The sequence below is a fragment of the Prionailurus bengalensis genome, chromosome F2, assembly GCF_016509475.1.
Source record: "Prionailurus bengalensis isolate Pbe53 chromosome F2, Fcat_Pben_1.1_paternal_pri, whole genome shotgun sequence".
Lineage (NCBI taxonomy): Eukaryota > Metazoa > Chordata > Mammalia > Carnivora > Felidae > Prionailurus > Prionailurus bengalensis.
Window position 1 is genome coordinate 63,513,003 of NC_057353.1, and position 19,572 is coordinate 63,532,574.

Below are 19,572 nucleotides of genomic sequence, written 5' to 3' on the forward strand. Positions count from 1 at the left end.
TTATTTTCCACCTGAATTGGTTAATTATACTTTTACAGCTATACCCACCCCACCTTCTTACTTCTCTTTATATCCTCCCATGGTTCATAGGTTGGTACCTTATACAGAATATATGCTTCAGATAGTACCAGTTGAGTTTAATACTCAGAGCTTTGAATCAACTTATCAAAAGAACCTACTCCTCCAAAATTCAAAATATTTTTTAAAAAGACTGGTGACAGAGGGTATTCTGGAGGTCTTCTGGTTCTCTTGCCCTCCGCCCTTCTGATTTCCCAGAGATGTGTACCTAAATTATCTCGTCCAGGCCACTATGGCTGAATAGCATGGATGTTCCTTTGACTATATGAATTATATTCAACAAGGAAGAAGGCCCAATACAGAAAATGTATACTTTTCATGCATGAATATACCAGAAGCAAACACTCTAATTTATAAGTGAAATGAAGGCCAAATAAAACCAGAAAAAACTGAATGTGTGATTTATTATATTTAAGATTGGTCTAAAAGGCTTAAATATGTCTGTCATAATTAACAGTAAATGAATGCAACTTTACAAAATCAGTATTTCAATACAGTACAGGACTAAATGTGGCAACTGTGCACTGGAAAATTAATATTTCCTCAATGCAAATATCAAATTTGCAGCACCATTTAGAAGCTTCCACTAAAAATGCAAGCTGCAGTATTTATTACAAGCTCTACTCGGAACATAAGACTACCTAAATCAAGCGTGAGAGAAAACAGTGGAGTCATTCAAGCGTAATATGTCAGATTTGGTACAGGATTAAAATACTAACATTTTTTTAATGTCCTCGTTTCAAATTAATAAATACAAAAACAATATAAAAATATACACCAGTTGATAAGACTGCACTGCAGATGGTCAGATCGTTAAATCTCACTCTCGTATGTATGCAGGTATGTCTTTAGCGTCAGAATTTCTGGATAGCTGCGACTGGTCTTTCGGAAGAAATCCAGACTGGTGAGATGTTCAATGTCCCGCACCCGAGCTGTGTGCATCTTTATGAGTTCTTCGACCCATTTCGACTCGTCCTCTGAGCTCTGCAATGGAAACAGAATACAATCAGAGTCACAATTTTCCAGAGGAGGTTCTCCAGATGATCAATTTGGTGCAGGTCCACAAACGACCCCTCCATACTCCTGCGCCCAGAGCCAGTGCCTGTGATTCCTTCCTGGCCTCCCTGGCCACTCTACCACATTCCTATTGGTAACACACCACAAATACCTGTCCTTGGCTGTTAACATTTTTGACAGCAATTAGCTGTACCAAATAAATGAGACGTGGTGTGAAAGGGCCTTTGACTCAATAGGTTTTCAGAACATAAATCCAAATTACAAAAACCAAAGGCCCTGGAGAATTCAGTAATTACTTTCTTCCCCCGCTGCTGTCAAACTGCAATGTTGGGCACAGAGCAACTTGGAATGCTCTTCTGGCTCCTAAGGAAAGTGAAGAGCTTACGCTCAATGCACAGAATTTCGCGTGTGCGTTCCTGGTCTTTCAGAAGAACCCGCAATATCAAGAACATCATCTATTAAATTGCAATGAATTGATATTCAAATAATGAGTTCAACTTAAAGCAGCTCAAGATACAACTGGTATTTTGGGGCCCAACAGGCCTGGGTTGGAATTGTGGCTTTACCACTTCCTGGCTATGAGACCTTGGCAACCCACTTGACCTCTCTAGGCTTTCTTCATTGGTTCACAAGGAAAATAACGCTGACTTCAGCAGCTCCCTGGAAAGTAGGAAGAAGAAGAGAAAGGAAGAAGGGGAACAAAAGACAAAGTAGGGAAACATCATAGAGAAGAGGATGGAAATCTCTTTCTGCCTTAGCTACTTGCCAAGACTGTCTCATTGGCACAAATTCCAGATGAAAGATATCCGGATGTCCCACACCAAAAATTTATTTGTGTCTCAGTTGAAATTAAAAGGTATTTTAGGACAAGTAATCCTTTATATTTTAAAAATACCTTCTTTCACTTTGGTGCGAAGTTGAGAGAAAGCATGAGATCTGAGAGCTCTGGGAATTGTGGGGGAAATGCCTACCTTCACTAGTAGACATGAGGCAGGAGGGCCTTTGCAAATAATTTCATTCCCAAATGCCCCCAGAACTGCAATGGCCCTCAAGAGCTGTCCCACAAGTTGAAGGGTGGCTGCGTGTCCAGGGCTGAGTATGTTCAGAAATGCCCTCGCCCAGCTCTTCCACCACCAGTGGTCTCAATGAACTCCCCACCAAAGTCCAAGAACCTGCAATGGGTTTTCTCGGAAAGCTCCAACCCACACAGACCTGGACAGGGAGCTACAGCAGCTTTTGCCAGTGCTAAATATGTACCACGAGGGTGTTGGTTCAGGAAACTGAGGCCTGGCCATCCCAGGCAAAATGAAGAAATAGGAAGAAATTGCTTTGCAGGCTGGGGAAGTAAGGATTTTAACCCTCCATGCCCCACCCTCCTAACCCAAGCTAACCAAGGTCTCTGCGATTCACAGGAAAAGACAGACCTAAATATAACTCTGCCCACAACGGTACTGACCAATCCTCAGTGCGACCATATAATTAGCGAAGTAGGAGGTCTCCAAATGGATCAGGACCCCCTCAGAGTAAGCAGAGTAAGCATGAAGCTGTATTTTGGAAGAATTTTCATATTCAACTCTTTATTTGATTTTTCAGTGGTCTAATTTTTCCTCTTGTAAATACAGTCATTTGAATGTAAAGACAAAGGGGTAAAAAGGTTTTTCCTAATATAAATAGTGGCCAGCTGGGATTACAAGAATTCAGGGGGAAAATTGTCTTTTGCTAGTTCTTTCCTTGGGAAGTATTTGCCAATTTCATTCGAAGGGCATTTTCTTCTGGTTCTCACATGCTAAAATCTAGCCTGTCACTAGTCATTAGGAAATGCTGGCTATGCAACACAGGAAGAAAATATCTTCTGCCTGATGCTAGCTGGCAATCCACAAAAGTATTTGCTAGGAGAGACTCTAGGGTGAAATGCAAAACTAATAAAATTCAAATAAAAGTTCATGTGTACCAAGGTAAGAAGAGAAGGAAACATTTTAAAAATAAATAAGTAAGTAAATAAACAAATAAACGCCCACCCATGAACTTCTTTATTACCTGTCTTGCTATGGACATTTATTTTTCACCTGCCTTTTCTTCCTCACTTTCTCATAAGATTGTGAATTCAAGCCCCAGCAGTTTTATTTTATTTTATTTTATTTTATTTTATTTTATTTTATTTTATTTTTTATTTTTATTTTTATTTATTTATTTTTTTTGGACAGAGAGAGACAGAGCATGAATGGGGGAGGGGCAGAGAGAGAGGGAGACACAGAATCGGAAACAGGCTCCAGGCTCTGAGCCATCAGCCCAGAGCCTGATGCGGGGCCCGAACTCACGGACCGTGAGATCGTGACCTGGCTGAAGTCGGACGCTTAACCGACTGCGCCACCCAGGCACCCCAAGCCCCAGCAGTTTTAAAGTGACATTCGCAGCAAGGACAGGTTTCTGTGTGGGCAGAATAAGAATAAGAAACATGCTGGCCATGAACTCTACAAGAAATATCTCTAAGCTCTGTGCAGAGTCAGGAGCCAGAAAGTGGAGGGAGATAGCTGTGAGGACATCTGTGGATTTCATTGGTCAGATGTACAATTTGGGGTGACTGAAGAATGTCTTTGAACTCAGTGTCCCATCACCAAATTCCCCTGATGACAGAGAAACTTGAACACATACTCGCCAGGAATCTAGCTGTATCTTAAATGACCTCCTATCAGTCTGCAATGTCTTTGCAGTCTCTATCTTAAAAGTGCAAGGCAATTGTGAATTTCACTCCATAATATATGGGTTTAGTTTTTTGCACAAATGTTTACCTCTCCATAAGTTTTTAGGAAAACTAAAGTTCAAACAAAGTAGATCATGTTATCCAGAGGCATGACATGCCCCTGGTACACCATTAGCCACCCTCGTGTTTCCGAAGAATCAAAATGGAGAAGGTCAAGTCGATAAGCTGACGACAGCTTGCCTTTCACTTGCAGTTCCTCTGCTTCTCCACCTCCTACCAAATTATTATACGATCTTATTGATCCTTCAGTATAATATTGCTGCCTTCTACTCTCTTTGTTACATTTCCAACACCACAACCTCACTTCCAGTTCTGTTCCCTCAATCCCGTGAATCTTGCCAAAGCACTTTGAACACCAGGCTTGACCCCTTCCAACTTAAATTTATCTCCCTAAAGGAGAGCCCTGAAATGTTGCTCTTATGCACCAGCATTTTCCGTGGCTACTTAATGCTTGTGCAATAAGAAAAGTTTCTAAGGTCCCAAGGTTCTACTGTGGAAATCTGATAAATTCGAAGGAGGATGGGCTTTTGAAGTCAGAGGACTTGCATCTACAGTTCTGTTCTCCTACTGACTAACCAGGTAACAATGTACCAAACTTTTCAAGGGGAGCGGGGAGAATAACACATACACCTGCCTTGCAGGATAATTAGATGATTAGAAATAATCTATGGAGAGGACCTGCCCAGTACTTGGGTGGTAACACATACTCAGCAAATGGTAGCGATTCTTACCTCTGCCACTAAGGCTTCTATTACTACTACTTCAATTTAAAATTTATTCCAATCAACTTTTGTTTTGTTTTGTTTTGTTTTGTTTGGGGGGGGTTGTTTTTTGTTTTGTGTGTGTGTGTGTGTGTGTGTGTGTGTGTGTTTTGAGAGAGAAAGAGGGCTCAAGTGAGCGAGGAGCAGAGAGAGAGAGGAGAGAGAGAGAGAGAGAGAGAGAGAAGCCAGGGATCGCCTGGGGCTCGCGTTCACCTAAAGCGGGGCTCAAGCTCACCTGAAGCGGGACTCGAACTCAAGCGCTGTGAGATCATGACCTGAGCCGAAGTCAGACGCTTAATGACTGAGCCACCCAGGCGCCCTCCAAGCAGCTTTAAAAACCTTATCTCCCCCTATTACCCTCAATTCCAACATTCTGGTCAAGCTTAATTAGCTATCTTGGCCATATTTCAAATTTTGTATTTGTGTCCTGCATCCCTTATTTTGCTCTGAACATCCATAGCCTCAGTCTCCTCCCATAGCTGAAGCCCTAGTCCAAAATCTACCTTGCCCATGAAACTGATAACCTCTGTTGAAGCTATTCTCGGGGCTCTTTGCCTTGTAGGGTAGCAAAGTCTGCACCTGTTTTCTGCTCCCCCCCTGCTGCAGGCTGCCTTGAGTAGTGCCTATGTTTGACACACTGTTGTTTCTCCCAGAGCACCACACACAGTTTAGGAACTGAGTAGTGCTTGCTGACTAAGATCCTCTTCTGTAGATTGTATCTCTGCTCCTGCTATTCTATAAAGCAAAATCATAGAGGTTACTGCTTCAAAAATCAATCTTGGAACACAGTCTTTCTGTCACATCAAAGAGATCTGGGGAAGTGATGTGATGTGTCCCTGAGTGTAAGCAGAAGGAGTAAAGGGCCAGGAGCACACTGCATGGCTCCCACCCCCTGCCAGGGGCCTTCTCGTGATGCCTTCCTGCCTCCACTTACGAATAAGGGTATTGGGTGTCATCTGTGCTGTTTGGGAATGGTGACCTGTTACAAGTGCCCTCATAACTAGCAGCAAATGAAAAATCTGATTTATAAAGTATATACTCCCATGTATATGTGTCTTTATAAAAAGTTTTTATTATAGAAATTTTCAAATGCCCGCAAAAGTAGAAAGAATAACATAATGAACCCCTGTGAATTCTTATCTAGTTTCAACAATTATCAAAATGTTGCTATTTTTATCCTACCTTTACAAAATACATATGTCTTTTGCAAAACCAAAAAACATTTGGGCATTTTATCCTTTGACAAAATCAAACACGTAATCGGAACTACAATGAATGCACACTTCCATGCCTCCCCACACCCTTACACTGAAAATTAAAAAGCCGTTCGAACACAAAGTTCTGAGGTGATAAGCAAAGGTCTTTTCTTCTTTCCACTTGGTTTTACTGTATAGTCCAAATGTCTTATAATAAGTGTATAAGAGCTTAATGGTGGGAATATAAATTAAGAAGCAAAGATGAATCATTTTAAAGGACTCTGTCTTTGAACTCACACTGCAGCTCTCCTCATTGTCTGGTCTGTGAGGGAGAATGAATGAGGAGACAGAGAGGGGGCCATCACACTTGTCGGCAGGCTGGGTGAAATCCAGGCAGCTGGTGATGATGCTGTAATAATGAGTTGGTACGGGAATGGAGCTGCCCTCCACATACCTGGAACGGGAAGGAAAAATAAAGTTACAACACATGTAATAGCTTTCTTGTTTAAATGGTGACCCACGAATATTGCCTAAGTCACTAAAATTAACTTCCATTCAACTGAATCATTTTTCACTTCTAAGAAAGTGGTCCACTTCTGTATTTTGAACCCAATGTTTTTATTGCCTGGAATTCCCTTTCTCTTAACTTGGCAGAGTGAAAACGATATTCCAGGCGAAGAAAACAGCTTGAACCAAGGATCAGATGCTGGACACGATGAATGGCTCAAGACAGCAGAAATGTGAGGCTGGAAGAGTCAATAAAAGCCATACTTTGGAGGTTCTGAGGGCTACATTGTGGAATTTGGGTGTTATTGTTTAGGTAGTAAGGCCTCACTGAAGGTGTCTGTGGCAGGGAGAGTCATCATGAGATCCATGTTTCAGGAAGAGAACTTGCATAAAATTGTATAAAGTGGACCTCAGGCAGGAGACGCCGAAGCTGGGGCAATAACAAGCCCTTTCAAACTCCAATGAGATGCTGAGCTTGGTAGAGAAAACTCATTCACTCAAGGAAATACTAAGGACTAATGAGCTAGTGATGAGCGTAGAGATTGAAAAAAAAACTTTTCCAGTAAACTGAAGTGCAGAAACTCACAATTCCTTACCTGGTTCTCTATTATCTTAATTTTAATCATTTTTAAAATACTGAAATTATGACTAAAATGATAATTTTGGTTAAAAACTACAGCAATGATCAGCAATAAAATAAATGTACAATTAAGTTGACATTTCTCGTATGGATGACTAGAAAGGGAGCAAGATAATTCCTGTTATTAATTATGTGTATGAAAAAAATTATTGTTTGTTCGTAATTATCTGTAAATCACAATTAAACCTTCTCATCATTTGTGCCCCTCTGTTTCACACATGTATAAAATTAAATGACTTCTTATGAATTTGTCATATTTGTATCTATTTCCTTTCTCCATTGAACTGTTAGCTCCTTCTGAGCAAGTATGCCTTATCTTTTTTTAATCTTCCCAACAGCATCATGGAGAAGGGTAGAAACAACTAGACTTTACAAAAGTCTCCATGGAATTTCCTATTAAGATATACTGACCCGGAAATCTAAGGGGTTCCAAAAGTCTCCTCAAATAATGGAGATGAGGGGAAATTATCATCTTTCCATTGACGAGTTGATAAAGAATAAATGACAAATTAAAAAAAAAATCTTTTGATACTTTTCTCTCATGGAATGGAAAAGTACATTTATTTACCACAAAACTCCATTCCATTCCAACCACCAATAAGACATTTAATCAAGCGTCCAAAAGCACTGAAGAAATTACAAGGAGATTCAAAGAGCAAAGGCCTTTAGGGCTATCAGCTCTTCTCTAGTACGTGAATATTTGAAAAAGAGCCTTGAATGAGATCTTAGAATTTAAAAACACACACTGAGTGGAAAAGACAAACTTACTGTTTGATTTTGTCCTGTGTGTCATGTAAGCCATCATAGTCATAGTCAAAAATTGGTCCACTTATCACATTAACTCCATTTCTTTCTGAAGCATATTTCTTCACCAATACCCTTTGGAAATAATTCCAGACTCCTGAGGGGGGGAAAAAAAATCTGTTCTTCATGATCAAAACTCCTTGCTTTGGTCAAATTCTCTCTGGGATCAGCCAAATGTCATAAGCCAAGAGACAGTAGAGCTCCTGCGATTCTTGAAAAGAATTCATCCTGAAGTACCAGCTGTGTGTGTCATTTATGAGCGAGCAGAGAGAAAGGCATGGAGACACCAGTAGGGGAGTTTAACCCAGCCCAATAAGTCGGGGGAGGGTTCCTCAATGAAGTGGCTACTGAGCTGAGATCTAAAGGATAAGTGGATGCTTTACAGGCAAAGAGATGGAAACAGAACAGGCAAGGGGAATCGTGTGGTCAAAAGAGGAAGGACAGTGTTTGTGAGAAACTGAAAAAAAGGCCTTAATCTACTTTTTCTTCCTTCATGATCTCATAGATATACTTGTTCCGAAGTTTATGTCTCTAGCCCTGACCCTTCCAAGGAGCTCCAGACCTGTTATCCAACCACCCATTTCAGGGTCCACTTGACCTAATGACCATGTCTGGCAAAAAATGATCTAAACAAAATTCTTGGCCTTCATTCCCAATCTGCTCTAACTCCCTGCTTTTCCATCAGGTAATGACACTCACTCACTCACGTGTTCGGGTCCAAATCCTAGGAGTCATTTCTGACCTGGCTCCTTCTTTCCTACACACGTGAACAAGCCTTGCCAGTGCTACCTCTGAAATACACCCCCGTCATCCAAATCTGACCACTTTTCAACTATTTTCACTGCATCCATCCTGGTCTCAATTACTATCCTCTCTGCAAAGAACTACCACAAAAGACTACTTCCCAGGCTCCCAGTGAGAACCTCGCTCTTCCCTGCAGCCCACTATATAATAGCCACTCGGATCATTTTACACCATACCCAGAATGTGTCACACTCTTCCCAACTTCCCGTTTCTAACATTCCAGATGATGTATCACTGCAATTAGAATAAAATCCTAACTTTGCACCGTGGCCCCTGCCTACCTGCATGACTCTGTTTCCTCCTTCCCCCTCTGATACATGGCTTTCTTCCCGTCTTCCCATTTGCCAAACTCATTTCAGATTAAGCTTTTGCATTTTCTCTTCCTTTCATCGGGAAAACTCCCTTATCTGTGCTTGTCTGGTTTCTTCTCCATCGCTCATTTCTCACTTTCAAGATCACCTCTGGAGGGGACTTCCTTGTCCACATTAGGTCCAGGTAATATTATAGTCAAGCAGAGAGAGGAGTGGAGAGGAACAGAGTGGGGAGAAAGGAAAGGCAAAAGAGGGAATGACAGAGGACAGGAAATGCGAATAGTGAGTTGGTTCTGAAATGTTAGGTTTCGCTGAACTACGTGCTACTCTACATGAGGGCTGTGAGGCTTGGGCTATTATCACTTCTTATCTCCCCCTGTGAAAAAGTACTTGGCTGTTTTTTCCCTAGTGCTTCTACCATTCTTTAGACCCTCTGATACTTTACTCAGAAAGAGCAGTCCACCGGAGCCAAAATACCACAGATAATTATTTGCAAGAGAGAAAGGAGGACCATGGGAGAGAAGTTCGAATGTTAAGCACAAAAACTGGAAAGGCAGAAAGGGAGAAAAATAACAATGAGAACAGTCAAAAGGCCAAACCCACAGAAACGTGGCATGTGAGAAAACCAGTCCCAGGGAAGAACAGGGAGCCCTCTGTGAAAGGCCTTTCGCCATGCCAGCCTCAGGGTGGTACCGTGTGTTTCCTTTATTGCTGCTTGGTCAAAAAAGCATCAGCAAAGAACAAAGAAATTCAGGAAACCCTGATGTGTGGACATTATGAAGATGCATTCCATGTAATATTAAGACAAATCTATCTATGTGGGTTTCTGAAACGTTTCTCAGTTGGGACTAAGAAAAAACTAGGGAACTGCCTTTTAAAAGCATTCTTTAATTTTTCACGCTTAAGCAATGGATTCTACCTTTGAATTAACCTCCACTTACTAACTAGGACATCAAATAAACATTTTTTTCCTCTAAACCATGTTGGCCATTTCACTGATGTCAAATTCTGGAGGCTTGCCACTGGAGATGACACTCCACAATCACGCATTCTGAATCTGACATTTCATTTCAGCCCAAGAGTCCTGGAACACAACCACTGGTCCTCTGCCAAGTAGAAGTAGGTAGAGGGGCTTCCTTTTCCTACCTTTCCTATAAGAATACAAGTCTCCTCACAGTAAAAGGAGGTAAAAATTATTGCATAATGCTTTCTCTATCTTTGGATGGATGGATGGATGGATGGATGGATGGATGGGCAAATGAGTGAATTATCTGTTATCAGAAATAGAAAATGGATTATTCCATTGGACAATTACGTCATATCCATATAAGCCATAGATGTCATGCAATAAAATCTCATAATTTTGTAAATGAGAGGTTAAATAGCATTTCTGTAATTATATAGCTAGTTGTCAGACTCCAGGGAAGTCAGTGTTTGGACCAGGGCTCACTGTGCCAATACCATTCACGGCATCATTTTCACCCACAAATATTTACATCACGCACAAAGACATTATGGCTGTTCAAAGAAACTAAAATAATTTACAAAGCCCTAAGACCATCTGAATTTAATACTCTGATGATTCAGAAGATTCTTTAAAGTTCTTCCTGGGTTTCAAGGTCAACATTCAGAATACATCATTACCATCCACCCTAAAGGGGGAAAGTTCTGGTGGCTTTTACTTTAACATTCAATAAATAAACATAAGTGTTGTTAAACATCAAGTGGCCTCCAAAACAAAAGAAGACCCTTCTTAACCACCAATATAATGAGCATTGAAATAGAAGGAGCACCAGTTTAGAAGCAAAACACAAACTGGGTTTGGTTCAGTTTCTATCATTCGTGAATTGGGTCATTTCTTGTGACTTTAATTTTTTAATTGTAAACAAGAGACAAACAACCCACCAACCTCCCTCACAGATTCATATTTTGGATTAATAGTAGAGAATTTACGTTAAAGTTCTTCAACAATTATAAAGGCTAAACACATGAAATATATTATTATCAAACTTAATATAGAGGTAGAAAGGGTAAGTGGTAAATTTAGAAATATTTCTTTTCATAAATAATAGTTTACTAGGTAAATATCAGACTTACGTTTGAAAGCAGGATACATTGGAACCATATTGGTTACAAGGAAAGCATCATATTTAGCTTCCGGTGAAGAGCTCAGATCTAAACGTTAGGCAAACAAACAGTGTCCATTACTTCCCAAAATCGACATCAATAAAAATGTAATCTACTAAAATGGTCTGAACAGTTTGAAGTGAATTGTGTATAGATCTACTCTTTTATTTCTACTCATTCCCTACTTTAAACAGTATTTCCCAGTTCCCCTCCCACTCAATCTCTTTTCTTCACCAATAGCTTTCTCCCCCAAATTTTTACAATGCTTTTTCTTCCTACCTAGACCTGGGTCTACTAAGTATTACGTATATAGGTTTTAGAGTTTAAAAAATGTCATCAAGGTAATGAGAGATAATTAAAGGGCTTCCCATATTCTTTTTTTTTTAATTTTATATATTTTTTTAATGTTTATTTACTTTTGAGAGAGACAGAGACAGAATGTGAGTGGTTTAGGGGCAGAGAGAGAGGGAGGCACAGATCTGAAGCAGGCTCCAGGCTCCGAGCTGTCAGCACAGAGCCCGACACGGGGCTCCAACTCACAAGCTGTGAAATCATGACCTGAGCCAAAGTGGGCCGCTCAACCGACTGAGCCACCCAGGAGCCCCAGGGCTTCCCATATTCTTAAGAGATCACATCTTTAGTATTTAAAACATTAATGTCCTAATGATATACCATTTTACTGTCAGATTCCCATTAATGATGTGAGGGGCACGCTATATATTCCCTTGCACTTCAGAATTCTCCTGGAGAACAGGATTTGTGAAAGGTGGTCTGTTTTCTGACCAATTTTGGAAGTATCTCATAGAAGTTCAATTTTTCAATCTCTTGAGTGCTCCTCTTGAAGAAGACCTAAAATCCTGACAGTCCAGGAAATCCTAACAGTCCAGATTCTACGAAATAATATCCCTCTAGAATGGTCAGATCCTGATATGCTAAAACTTACAAGGAGGGAAGAGGAATCCATAGGACATCTGTTTATCATTTTTGTAGGCCAAACAGCTTTGACTGAAACTCGGAGACACACGGACATCAGGCCGGACGCAGTTGGTCAGGTGCTCAGGGATGCCAGAGACCTCAGCCTGCATGTTGAGTCAGAGGTAGTTAGCAATGCCATCACAAAGACCATGCCAAACCAACAAGGAAATACCAAAACCAAGTTGCTCTGTTATGAACAGCCAGAACCCAAACCCCTCTAGCTTTTACTGTAGCTCATACTTGGACGTTGACTCCTTAAAACGAGGCCTCCTCACCCAACCCCCCCAAAACCCAGCAAGGCTTCAGTTTTAAATATGGTAAGCCAGGAATTTGCAAAATCTTAATTTTTCTTAGTGGCAGAACACTTTTATCAGTCTTAAGTAAAGCCACAATATATAAAGCAGAAATTGCATTGTTGAAATAATGGATGGGATTCCATGGGAGACAGCCTTAAAAAATAACACTCTAAGAAAAAATATAGAAATACCCTCTATAAAAAGAGAGACTGCATATAAATCTGTGCACCAGGGCATATGTACATGCACACCGTACAAGCGAACAAGAAGCTGTGTTTGCAGCAGAAGTGTTCCTTTGTAATCAGAAATTAAAAACATACTTCAACTGCCAAATAAACTTTTCTAATTCCATATATAAACTTACCTATCTCATCATCACCAAAACTGAAACCCCAACATAAAATCTTTATTAAAAAACAGGATGTTGATAGTCAGGGAGGCTGTGCATGTGTGGGGCCATGGGTATATGGGAACTCTCTGTCCTTATTCAATTTTGCTGTGAACCTCAAGCTGCTCTAAAAAAATAAACTATTAAAACAAACAGTCAAATCTTGGCGGCTTCTGCAACTATCGGGCAATGGCAAACAGAGGAAAAGCAACAAGCATTAGTATATACTTCCTTTAATACGTAGATAATTTAACATATTCCTATGAAGCTCTTAAAAGAACATTGAATAAAGTCTAATTCAAAATACTTTTCAGGACACCTGGGTGACTCAGTCGGTTACGCATCTGACTTTGGTTCAGGTCATGATCTCGTGGCTCATGAGTTCGAGCCCCACGTCAGACTCTGTGCTAACAGCTCAAGGCCGGGAGCTTGTCTCGGATTCTGTGTCTCCCTCTCTCTCTCTGACCCTCCCCCACTCACACTCTGTCTCTCTCTCCTTCAAAAATAAATAAAGATTAAAAACACTACTTAGTAATAGATTCGATATAAGATTTCTTTCTTCAAGATAAATTAAAATCTTTTCTAAGACAAAATTCTGTTAAGCAAGCAATCATTACATTAATGCAAAGAATGTAATCGCATGAAGAATATAAACCCCAATTTTTTCAGTGACCTGTTTGGAAACGGTGTATGACGTCCAGAGTGGCATAAGGAATATTTCACTATAACCGCTTTCAAAGTCAGTGTGGTACAAGATATCGTATCGAGTCCGATAAAGCACTGCAGGCCGTCCGTAGAGGAGGTGTCGCTCTAGGAAAGAGAACAAAAATTGTGTTAAACACACATTAAACTTTATATTACATATGAAAGAAATATTGGCAGAGTCAAGTTGTCCATAATTTGCTTGCTTACTTATTAATAGTGTAGTTCCTTCTTCTTAATTTAATCAAGTTAGTTTCCCCTAACACTTTGTGGTTTATCTGATCACCTAAGCATGGGTCAAATCTTACAGTTATCAAAAGTATAATATAAATGCCATATTTATTTTAATACTTTCTTTAGTTGTAAATAATTTTAATCTGTATAGGAATGAAACAATATAGGAAATTTTTAAACAATTCAGCTGAATGGAAGTCAATAGGAGTGATTTTTATACAATTAATTCATTTGACCCCTGGAAAGGCTCATCAAATTAGCCAATGATTTAATTAAGAGGAAGGCACTCTTTGATCATTATTTGCAAACTGCAACTCAAATAATGCATTATTTCAGCATAAACAGTGAGTAGTGATGAGCATTTAAAGTAAGCAGATTTGTCACATGGAGAAACACTCTTTAGGTAAGAACTTAAAGGAACATGTATAGATAAAGTAAATGGGCATTCAAGAGGGTGCTTTAAATACAGAGAGGGGAGGTCATCAGCTACCAAAGAGCTCGATTAAGACCATAAGAATGTAGACCTCCAAGAGAAAGCTCTCCTTTTGTGGGGGGGGGGGGGGGGGGCGGAGGCGGAAAGAGGTCTGAAACCTTACTCTTTTAAGGAGATGGAAGTTTAGTGTGCAAACCTTCATTCCACACCCACAATAAGTGCCTGGAGTTTGATCTGCACATTTTGGATAGACTAAAGTCAGAACTTCCATAGATTCTTGGAAATTGCGGTCCTACGGACCAAAATATTTAGAGATTGAGGCTTAGGTAATTCACAATTCCCTAAGTGATCATCAAAAAAAAAATGTCTATGATTATTTTTATTAGAGAAAATCAGTTCTGGTAATCACTTGTTAAATTATGTATACATGTTGCTTTAATTAAAGTATTACCATTCTATGCAAGTAACAGAGAAAACTCTTCGGAGAATATTTTGCAAGCCTTTCCCAAGTAGAACTGCTGACTTGAGGCAAAGGGGCCCACACCTACTAAAGCAAAAGCCTGTTCTGGGTAATGTGGCTTCTTCAGCAAGCAGTCAATGTAGAAGCCTTTTTTAAGCTGCCAAATTTGGGGACCCACCCCTAAAAATTAGAACATAATATGATAACCTTATATAAACAAAATATAATGAACAAATAAAAAGCCAGCAAATCATAACAGTAGTACTTGGGGGCAGTTAACCAAGTCAGACTTTCCTTCAAAACTCAAACCAAACCTTTTCTAGGTTCAAAATTTCCATTAACGTTTTCCTTGTTTTCATTTTTGTTGCCTCTGAATTTCCTGGTTTCAGCTGGAAGCAGAAGTATCGAAATTCTTTGAGAAGCTATTCTCTTTTTATCATTCAAGTTTTAATGCTTACCAAACACATTCCTCCAAATTCAAATACAAGCCTAGCATCCAATCTATTCCATTAAGAGACAACAAAACAGCAGCCATGTTTTTCCATGCAATACCCCTCCTAAGAGCAGCCACCAACAGTAGTCTTGGGCAATCTAAAGATTCCACCAAACCTGGCTCCCCCTCCAGTCCTCATTTACTGGCATTCCTCTGCATAACAGCCCCTTCCATGAAGGCTGGTTTATTTATAACACTCTGGTCATAACCATCCTTAGCAATTCTATGCTATTATAATGTGATTCCTTTTCATTCTACTGGGAATGGCTTCTCCAACAGACCTGTCATGTCTCTCCCTTCAAATTTATCATTAATGTATTCTCCCTCATCAGACATTTACTGAGTACCTTCTTTGTGCCAGGCCTTTGGCTATAGAAGAGAAATACTGGGCAAAGACAATTAAGTTACAGCTCTTACCTTCAAAAAAACTCACAGTTCAATGGGAGAGACCAACATGGTACAAATAACTCAAATGCAATATGATACACACTATATCAGAGATATCTACAGAGTGCAATGGGAACACAGAGCATGATGAATATCGTGGATGGGGATGAGGCAGCATCAGTACAGTCTTTACGGAACGCACAAAGATAAGCCAGGTTGACCTCAGCCTTCCCTGTCATAATTGGTAATAGTGCCCCTTTCCATACCCAAATGTGGATGACAAACAACAAGCTCACATAGTCCAGCCCCCATGGAAGTGAAATGAAGAAGCGGGTTGGGGGGGGGGGGGGGACAAAAAGGAAAGAGACATCTTAAGATTCACTTTCTTTTGAAAGATTTCCTCAGTTGTTTCTCCATCTTTATTCACTCTTCTGCTCTGCGAGTATAGAAATGTGCACTGCAGGGTTGCCTGGGTGGCTCAGTCAGCTGCACGTCCGACCTCAGCTCAGGTCATGATCTCCCGGTTTGTGAGTTCAAGCCCCACGTCAGGCTCTGTGCTGATAGCTCAGAGCCTGGAGCCTGCTTTGGATTCTGTGTTTCCCCCTCTCTCTGCCCCTCCCGTGCTCATGCTCTCTCTCTCTCTCTAAAAAATAAACATGAAAGAAAGAAAGAAAGAAAGAAAGAAAGAAAGAAAGAAAGAGAAAGAAAGAAAGAAAGAAAGAAAGAAAGAAAGAAAGAAAGAAAGAAAGAAAGAAAGAAAGAAAGAAAGATAGATGCACTGCAGGGGTGCCTGGGTGGCTCAGTTAAGTGTCTGACTTTGGCTCAGGTCATGATCTCACAGTTTGTGAGTTTGAGCCCCAGGTTGAGTTCTGTGCTGACAGCTCAGAGCCTGGAGCCTGCTTCAGATTCTGTGTCTCTGTCTTTCTCTGCCCCTCCCTTGCTTGTGCGCTCTCTCTCTGTCTCTCTCTCAAAACTAAATAAACATTTAAAAAAATATTTAAAGAAATGTGCACTTCATAGCTCCCAAGCTAAGCACATTTGCTGTTTTGGGAACATAGCTGAAGTACAAATATTTCATGATGTGATTTCTTCTCAATTGTTAACTGGACATATTTGGCATGAAGAAAAAAACAATATACTGGTTTTGATAGTTTCCTAAAATTCAACCACTTTCCCCAATTAACCCAAAGAATCTACTTGGGTCTTCCTGAAGCATAATTGGTTCATCTAAGCAAGAGACAAAATAATCTTTGCAGTAAGAAACACAAACTATAGTCCAGAATCAAAATTTAGATCTTCCTTTTTCAGTTTATCAGAGTATCAACGGACCACTGATTCTTGGTTACAGCCTGACTCTGTTACTTTTTGTGACATTGTAGGCAAGCCACCCATTGCATTTCTGTTTAACAAAAAGTTCCTGTTTGAGCCATAAAAGTGTGCTTGAATCTCAGTCCCTGGACATGTAAGATCTTCATCCTGAGACCAGCCACCCTGCAGATGAGCCTGCAACCTTCTACTTTAGAAACATGCTCCTCATGATTTCTTGATATGGGTCTAATGCATTCCATGTTTTCCCAGCTGGGTTCCTCCTCCATCAGATTCCAGACAGAGTCTTCATTCCATACCCAAGTTCCCTGTTTACAACACTTCTCTGGCATTTTGGGCATATCCAAGGTTCTCCTCCAGACACCACATTTGAAAAAATACTTGGAGGCATATCTTTTTAAGTGGTGTGGACTTTCCCAGGGCTCATTCTTTTGTCTTCCAAAATTTGGTCATCCAGACTGGATTTTTTATTTTTTTCCCTCTCAGCTTCCTGATTCATATTCCCACAGATTAGCTGGCTGACTTGAGAGCCACATGAAAATCTTTTTTTTTTTTTGTCTTTTTTTTTTTTTAAAAACATTCACTCCCACAAAATATGCCCTTGGATTTTACCACATAATCTCTACTCAAGGTCTTTCCTTTTCCTGCATCCTTTCTCCTCCTTCGCCTTGCAAGTGCCTGCTATCATTTATTGCCACGTCAACCTCCCCTGAGATTTGATTCGATGCTTCTGTTCTTTCTTATCTCAACTCTTAAAGCACTATGCTATAATTCATCAACTGGCTAAATATCACAATAAAATAACAATTTCATAAGGACAGGGATTTTATCTATCACTAGATCTCTACCTCTAACAATACCAAATGCATAATATCTACTTGGTAAATACTTGTTGAATAAATGGATGCTTGTATTATTTTTTGAAACACTGTTCTTTATGACTGTCAAGGACTGACTTTCCACATATGACCTGCCTAATACAACCCTGAGAGACAGACTAGGCAGATCAATATCATCTCCATTTTACTAATGAAGGAACTGGAGGTTCATGATTTGTACAAGACAATTCAGCTACATAGCAGTACCCAGAATCTAGGCCTCCATCTTCCTGGTCCATTATTTTTCCTTAGCATTTTGGGCTGTCTCCAAGTGGATGCTAAGTGCTGGGTTATCTAAGAGAGGGTATGCTGGGATGAAGATCCAGCTACTCCCAGACGTGAGTTCTGCCTGAGTCATGACTGCTGCTAAGCTAATAAGAATAGCAATATGCCTTGAAAAAGAAAAGCAAAGTTGGAGGCATCACACTTCTGGACAAGCTGTAGTGATTAAGACAGTATGGTACTGGCACAACAATAGACACATAGATAAATGGAGAAGATAGAAAACCCAGAAATGAACTCATAACTATATGGCCAATTAATCTTTGACAAAGCAGGAAAGACTATCCAATGGAAAAAAGAGTCTTTTCAACAAACTAGATAGCAACATGGCAAAAGAATGAACACTGGACCATTTTCTTACAACATACACCAAAATAAATTCAAAATGGATTAAAGACCTAATGTGAGACAGGAAACCATTAAAATCCTAGAGAAAACAGGCAGTAAATTCTGTGACATCGGCTGTAGCAACTTCTTACTAGATATGTCTCCTGAGGCAAGGGAAACAAAAGCAAAAACAAACTATTGGGACTTCATCAAAATAAAAAGCTTCTGCGCAATGAAGGAAATAATCAACAAAACTAAAAGGCGACCCATGGAATGGGAGAAGATATTTGCAATGACATATTTGATAAAGGGTTAGTATCCAAAATATATAAAGAACTATAATTCAACACCCCCCCAAAAAACAAATAATCCAAATAAAAATGAGCAGAAAACATGAATAGACATTTTTCCAAAGAAAACATACAGATGGCCAACAGACACATGAAAAGATGCTCATCATCATCATCAGGAAAATGCAAATCAAAACTACAATGAGATATCACCTTACAACTGTCAGAATGGCTAAAATCAACACAACACAAGAAACAGCAGATGTTGGCAAGGATATGGAAGAAAAAGAATCCTCATGCACTGTTGGTGGGAATGCAAACTGGTGAAGCCACTGTGGAAAATAATATGGAGGCTCCTCAAAAAAGTTAAAAATAGAACTACCCTACTCTCTAGCAATTGCACTACTAGGTATTTACCCAAAGAATACAAAAACACTAATTTGAAGGAATACATGCATTCCAATCTTTATAGCAGCATTATCTATAATAGCCAAATTACGGACACAGCCCAAATGTCTATCAAGTGATGAATGCATAGAAGTGGTATATATATAGTGGAATGTTACTCGGCCATAAAAAATAATGAAATCTTGATATCTGCAATGACTTGGATGGAGCTAGAGAGTATTATGCTAAGCAAAATAAGTCAGGGAAAGAACAAATGCCATATGATTTCACTCCTATGTAGAATTTAAGAAACAATATAAATGATCATAGGGGAAAAAAAGAGAGAGGCCAACCAAGAAACAGACTCTTAACTATAGAGAACAAACTGATGGTTACCAGAGAGAGGTGGGTGGAGGGGTGGACTTAAAGAGTGTACTTGTTGTGATGAGCACTGGGTGTTGTACAGAAGTGCTGAATCACTAAATTGTACACCTGAAACTAACATTACAATTACATCGTACGTTAACTAACTGGAATTTAAATAAATTTAAAGAAATTAATTCTTAAAAAAGAGAACAGCAGGGGTTCCTGGGTGACTTAGTTGGTTAACTGTCCAACTCGTGATTTCAGCTCAGGTCATGATCTCATGGTTCATGGGCTTGAGCTCCACATGGGGCTCTGTACTGGGAGCATGGAGTCTCCCTGGGA

General features: G+C 39.9%; 1 protein-coding gene across 20 annotated transcripts in view; it reads right to left on the reverse strand.

Annotated features, from left to right (window-relative positions):
* Positions 1-463: 463 nt before the first annotated feature.
* ENPP2 (ectonucleotide pyrophosphatase/phosphodiesterase 2) overlaps positions 464-19,572 on the reverse strand; it is a 110,855-nt gene continuing 91,746 nt past the window's right edge. For 12 of the 20 annotated variants that reach the window (XM_043601647.1, XM_043601646.1, XM_043601658.1 and 9 more), the window contains 6 exons: positions 13,339-13,475; positions 11,950-12,085; positions 10,977-11,054; positions 7,729-7,861; positions 6,111-6,267; positions 464-1,062 (listed from right to left, as the gene is read on the reverse strand). In XM_043601647.1, the coding sequence (XP_043457582.1) occupies positions 892-1,062; positions 6,111-6,267; positions 7,729-7,861; positions 10,977-11,054; positions 11,950-12,085; positions 13,339-13,475 (812 nt within the window). In that variant the 3' untranslated portion in view covers positions 464-891. Of the gene's footprint in view, positions 1,063-6,110; positions 6,268-7,728; positions 7,862-10,976; positions 11,055-11,949; positions 12,086-13,338; positions 13,476-14,808; positions 14,884-19,572 lie in introns of all 20 variants that reach the window. The other 8 variants (XM_043601643.1, XM_043601642.1, XM_043601653.1 and 5 more) reach the window with 1 other exon arrangement.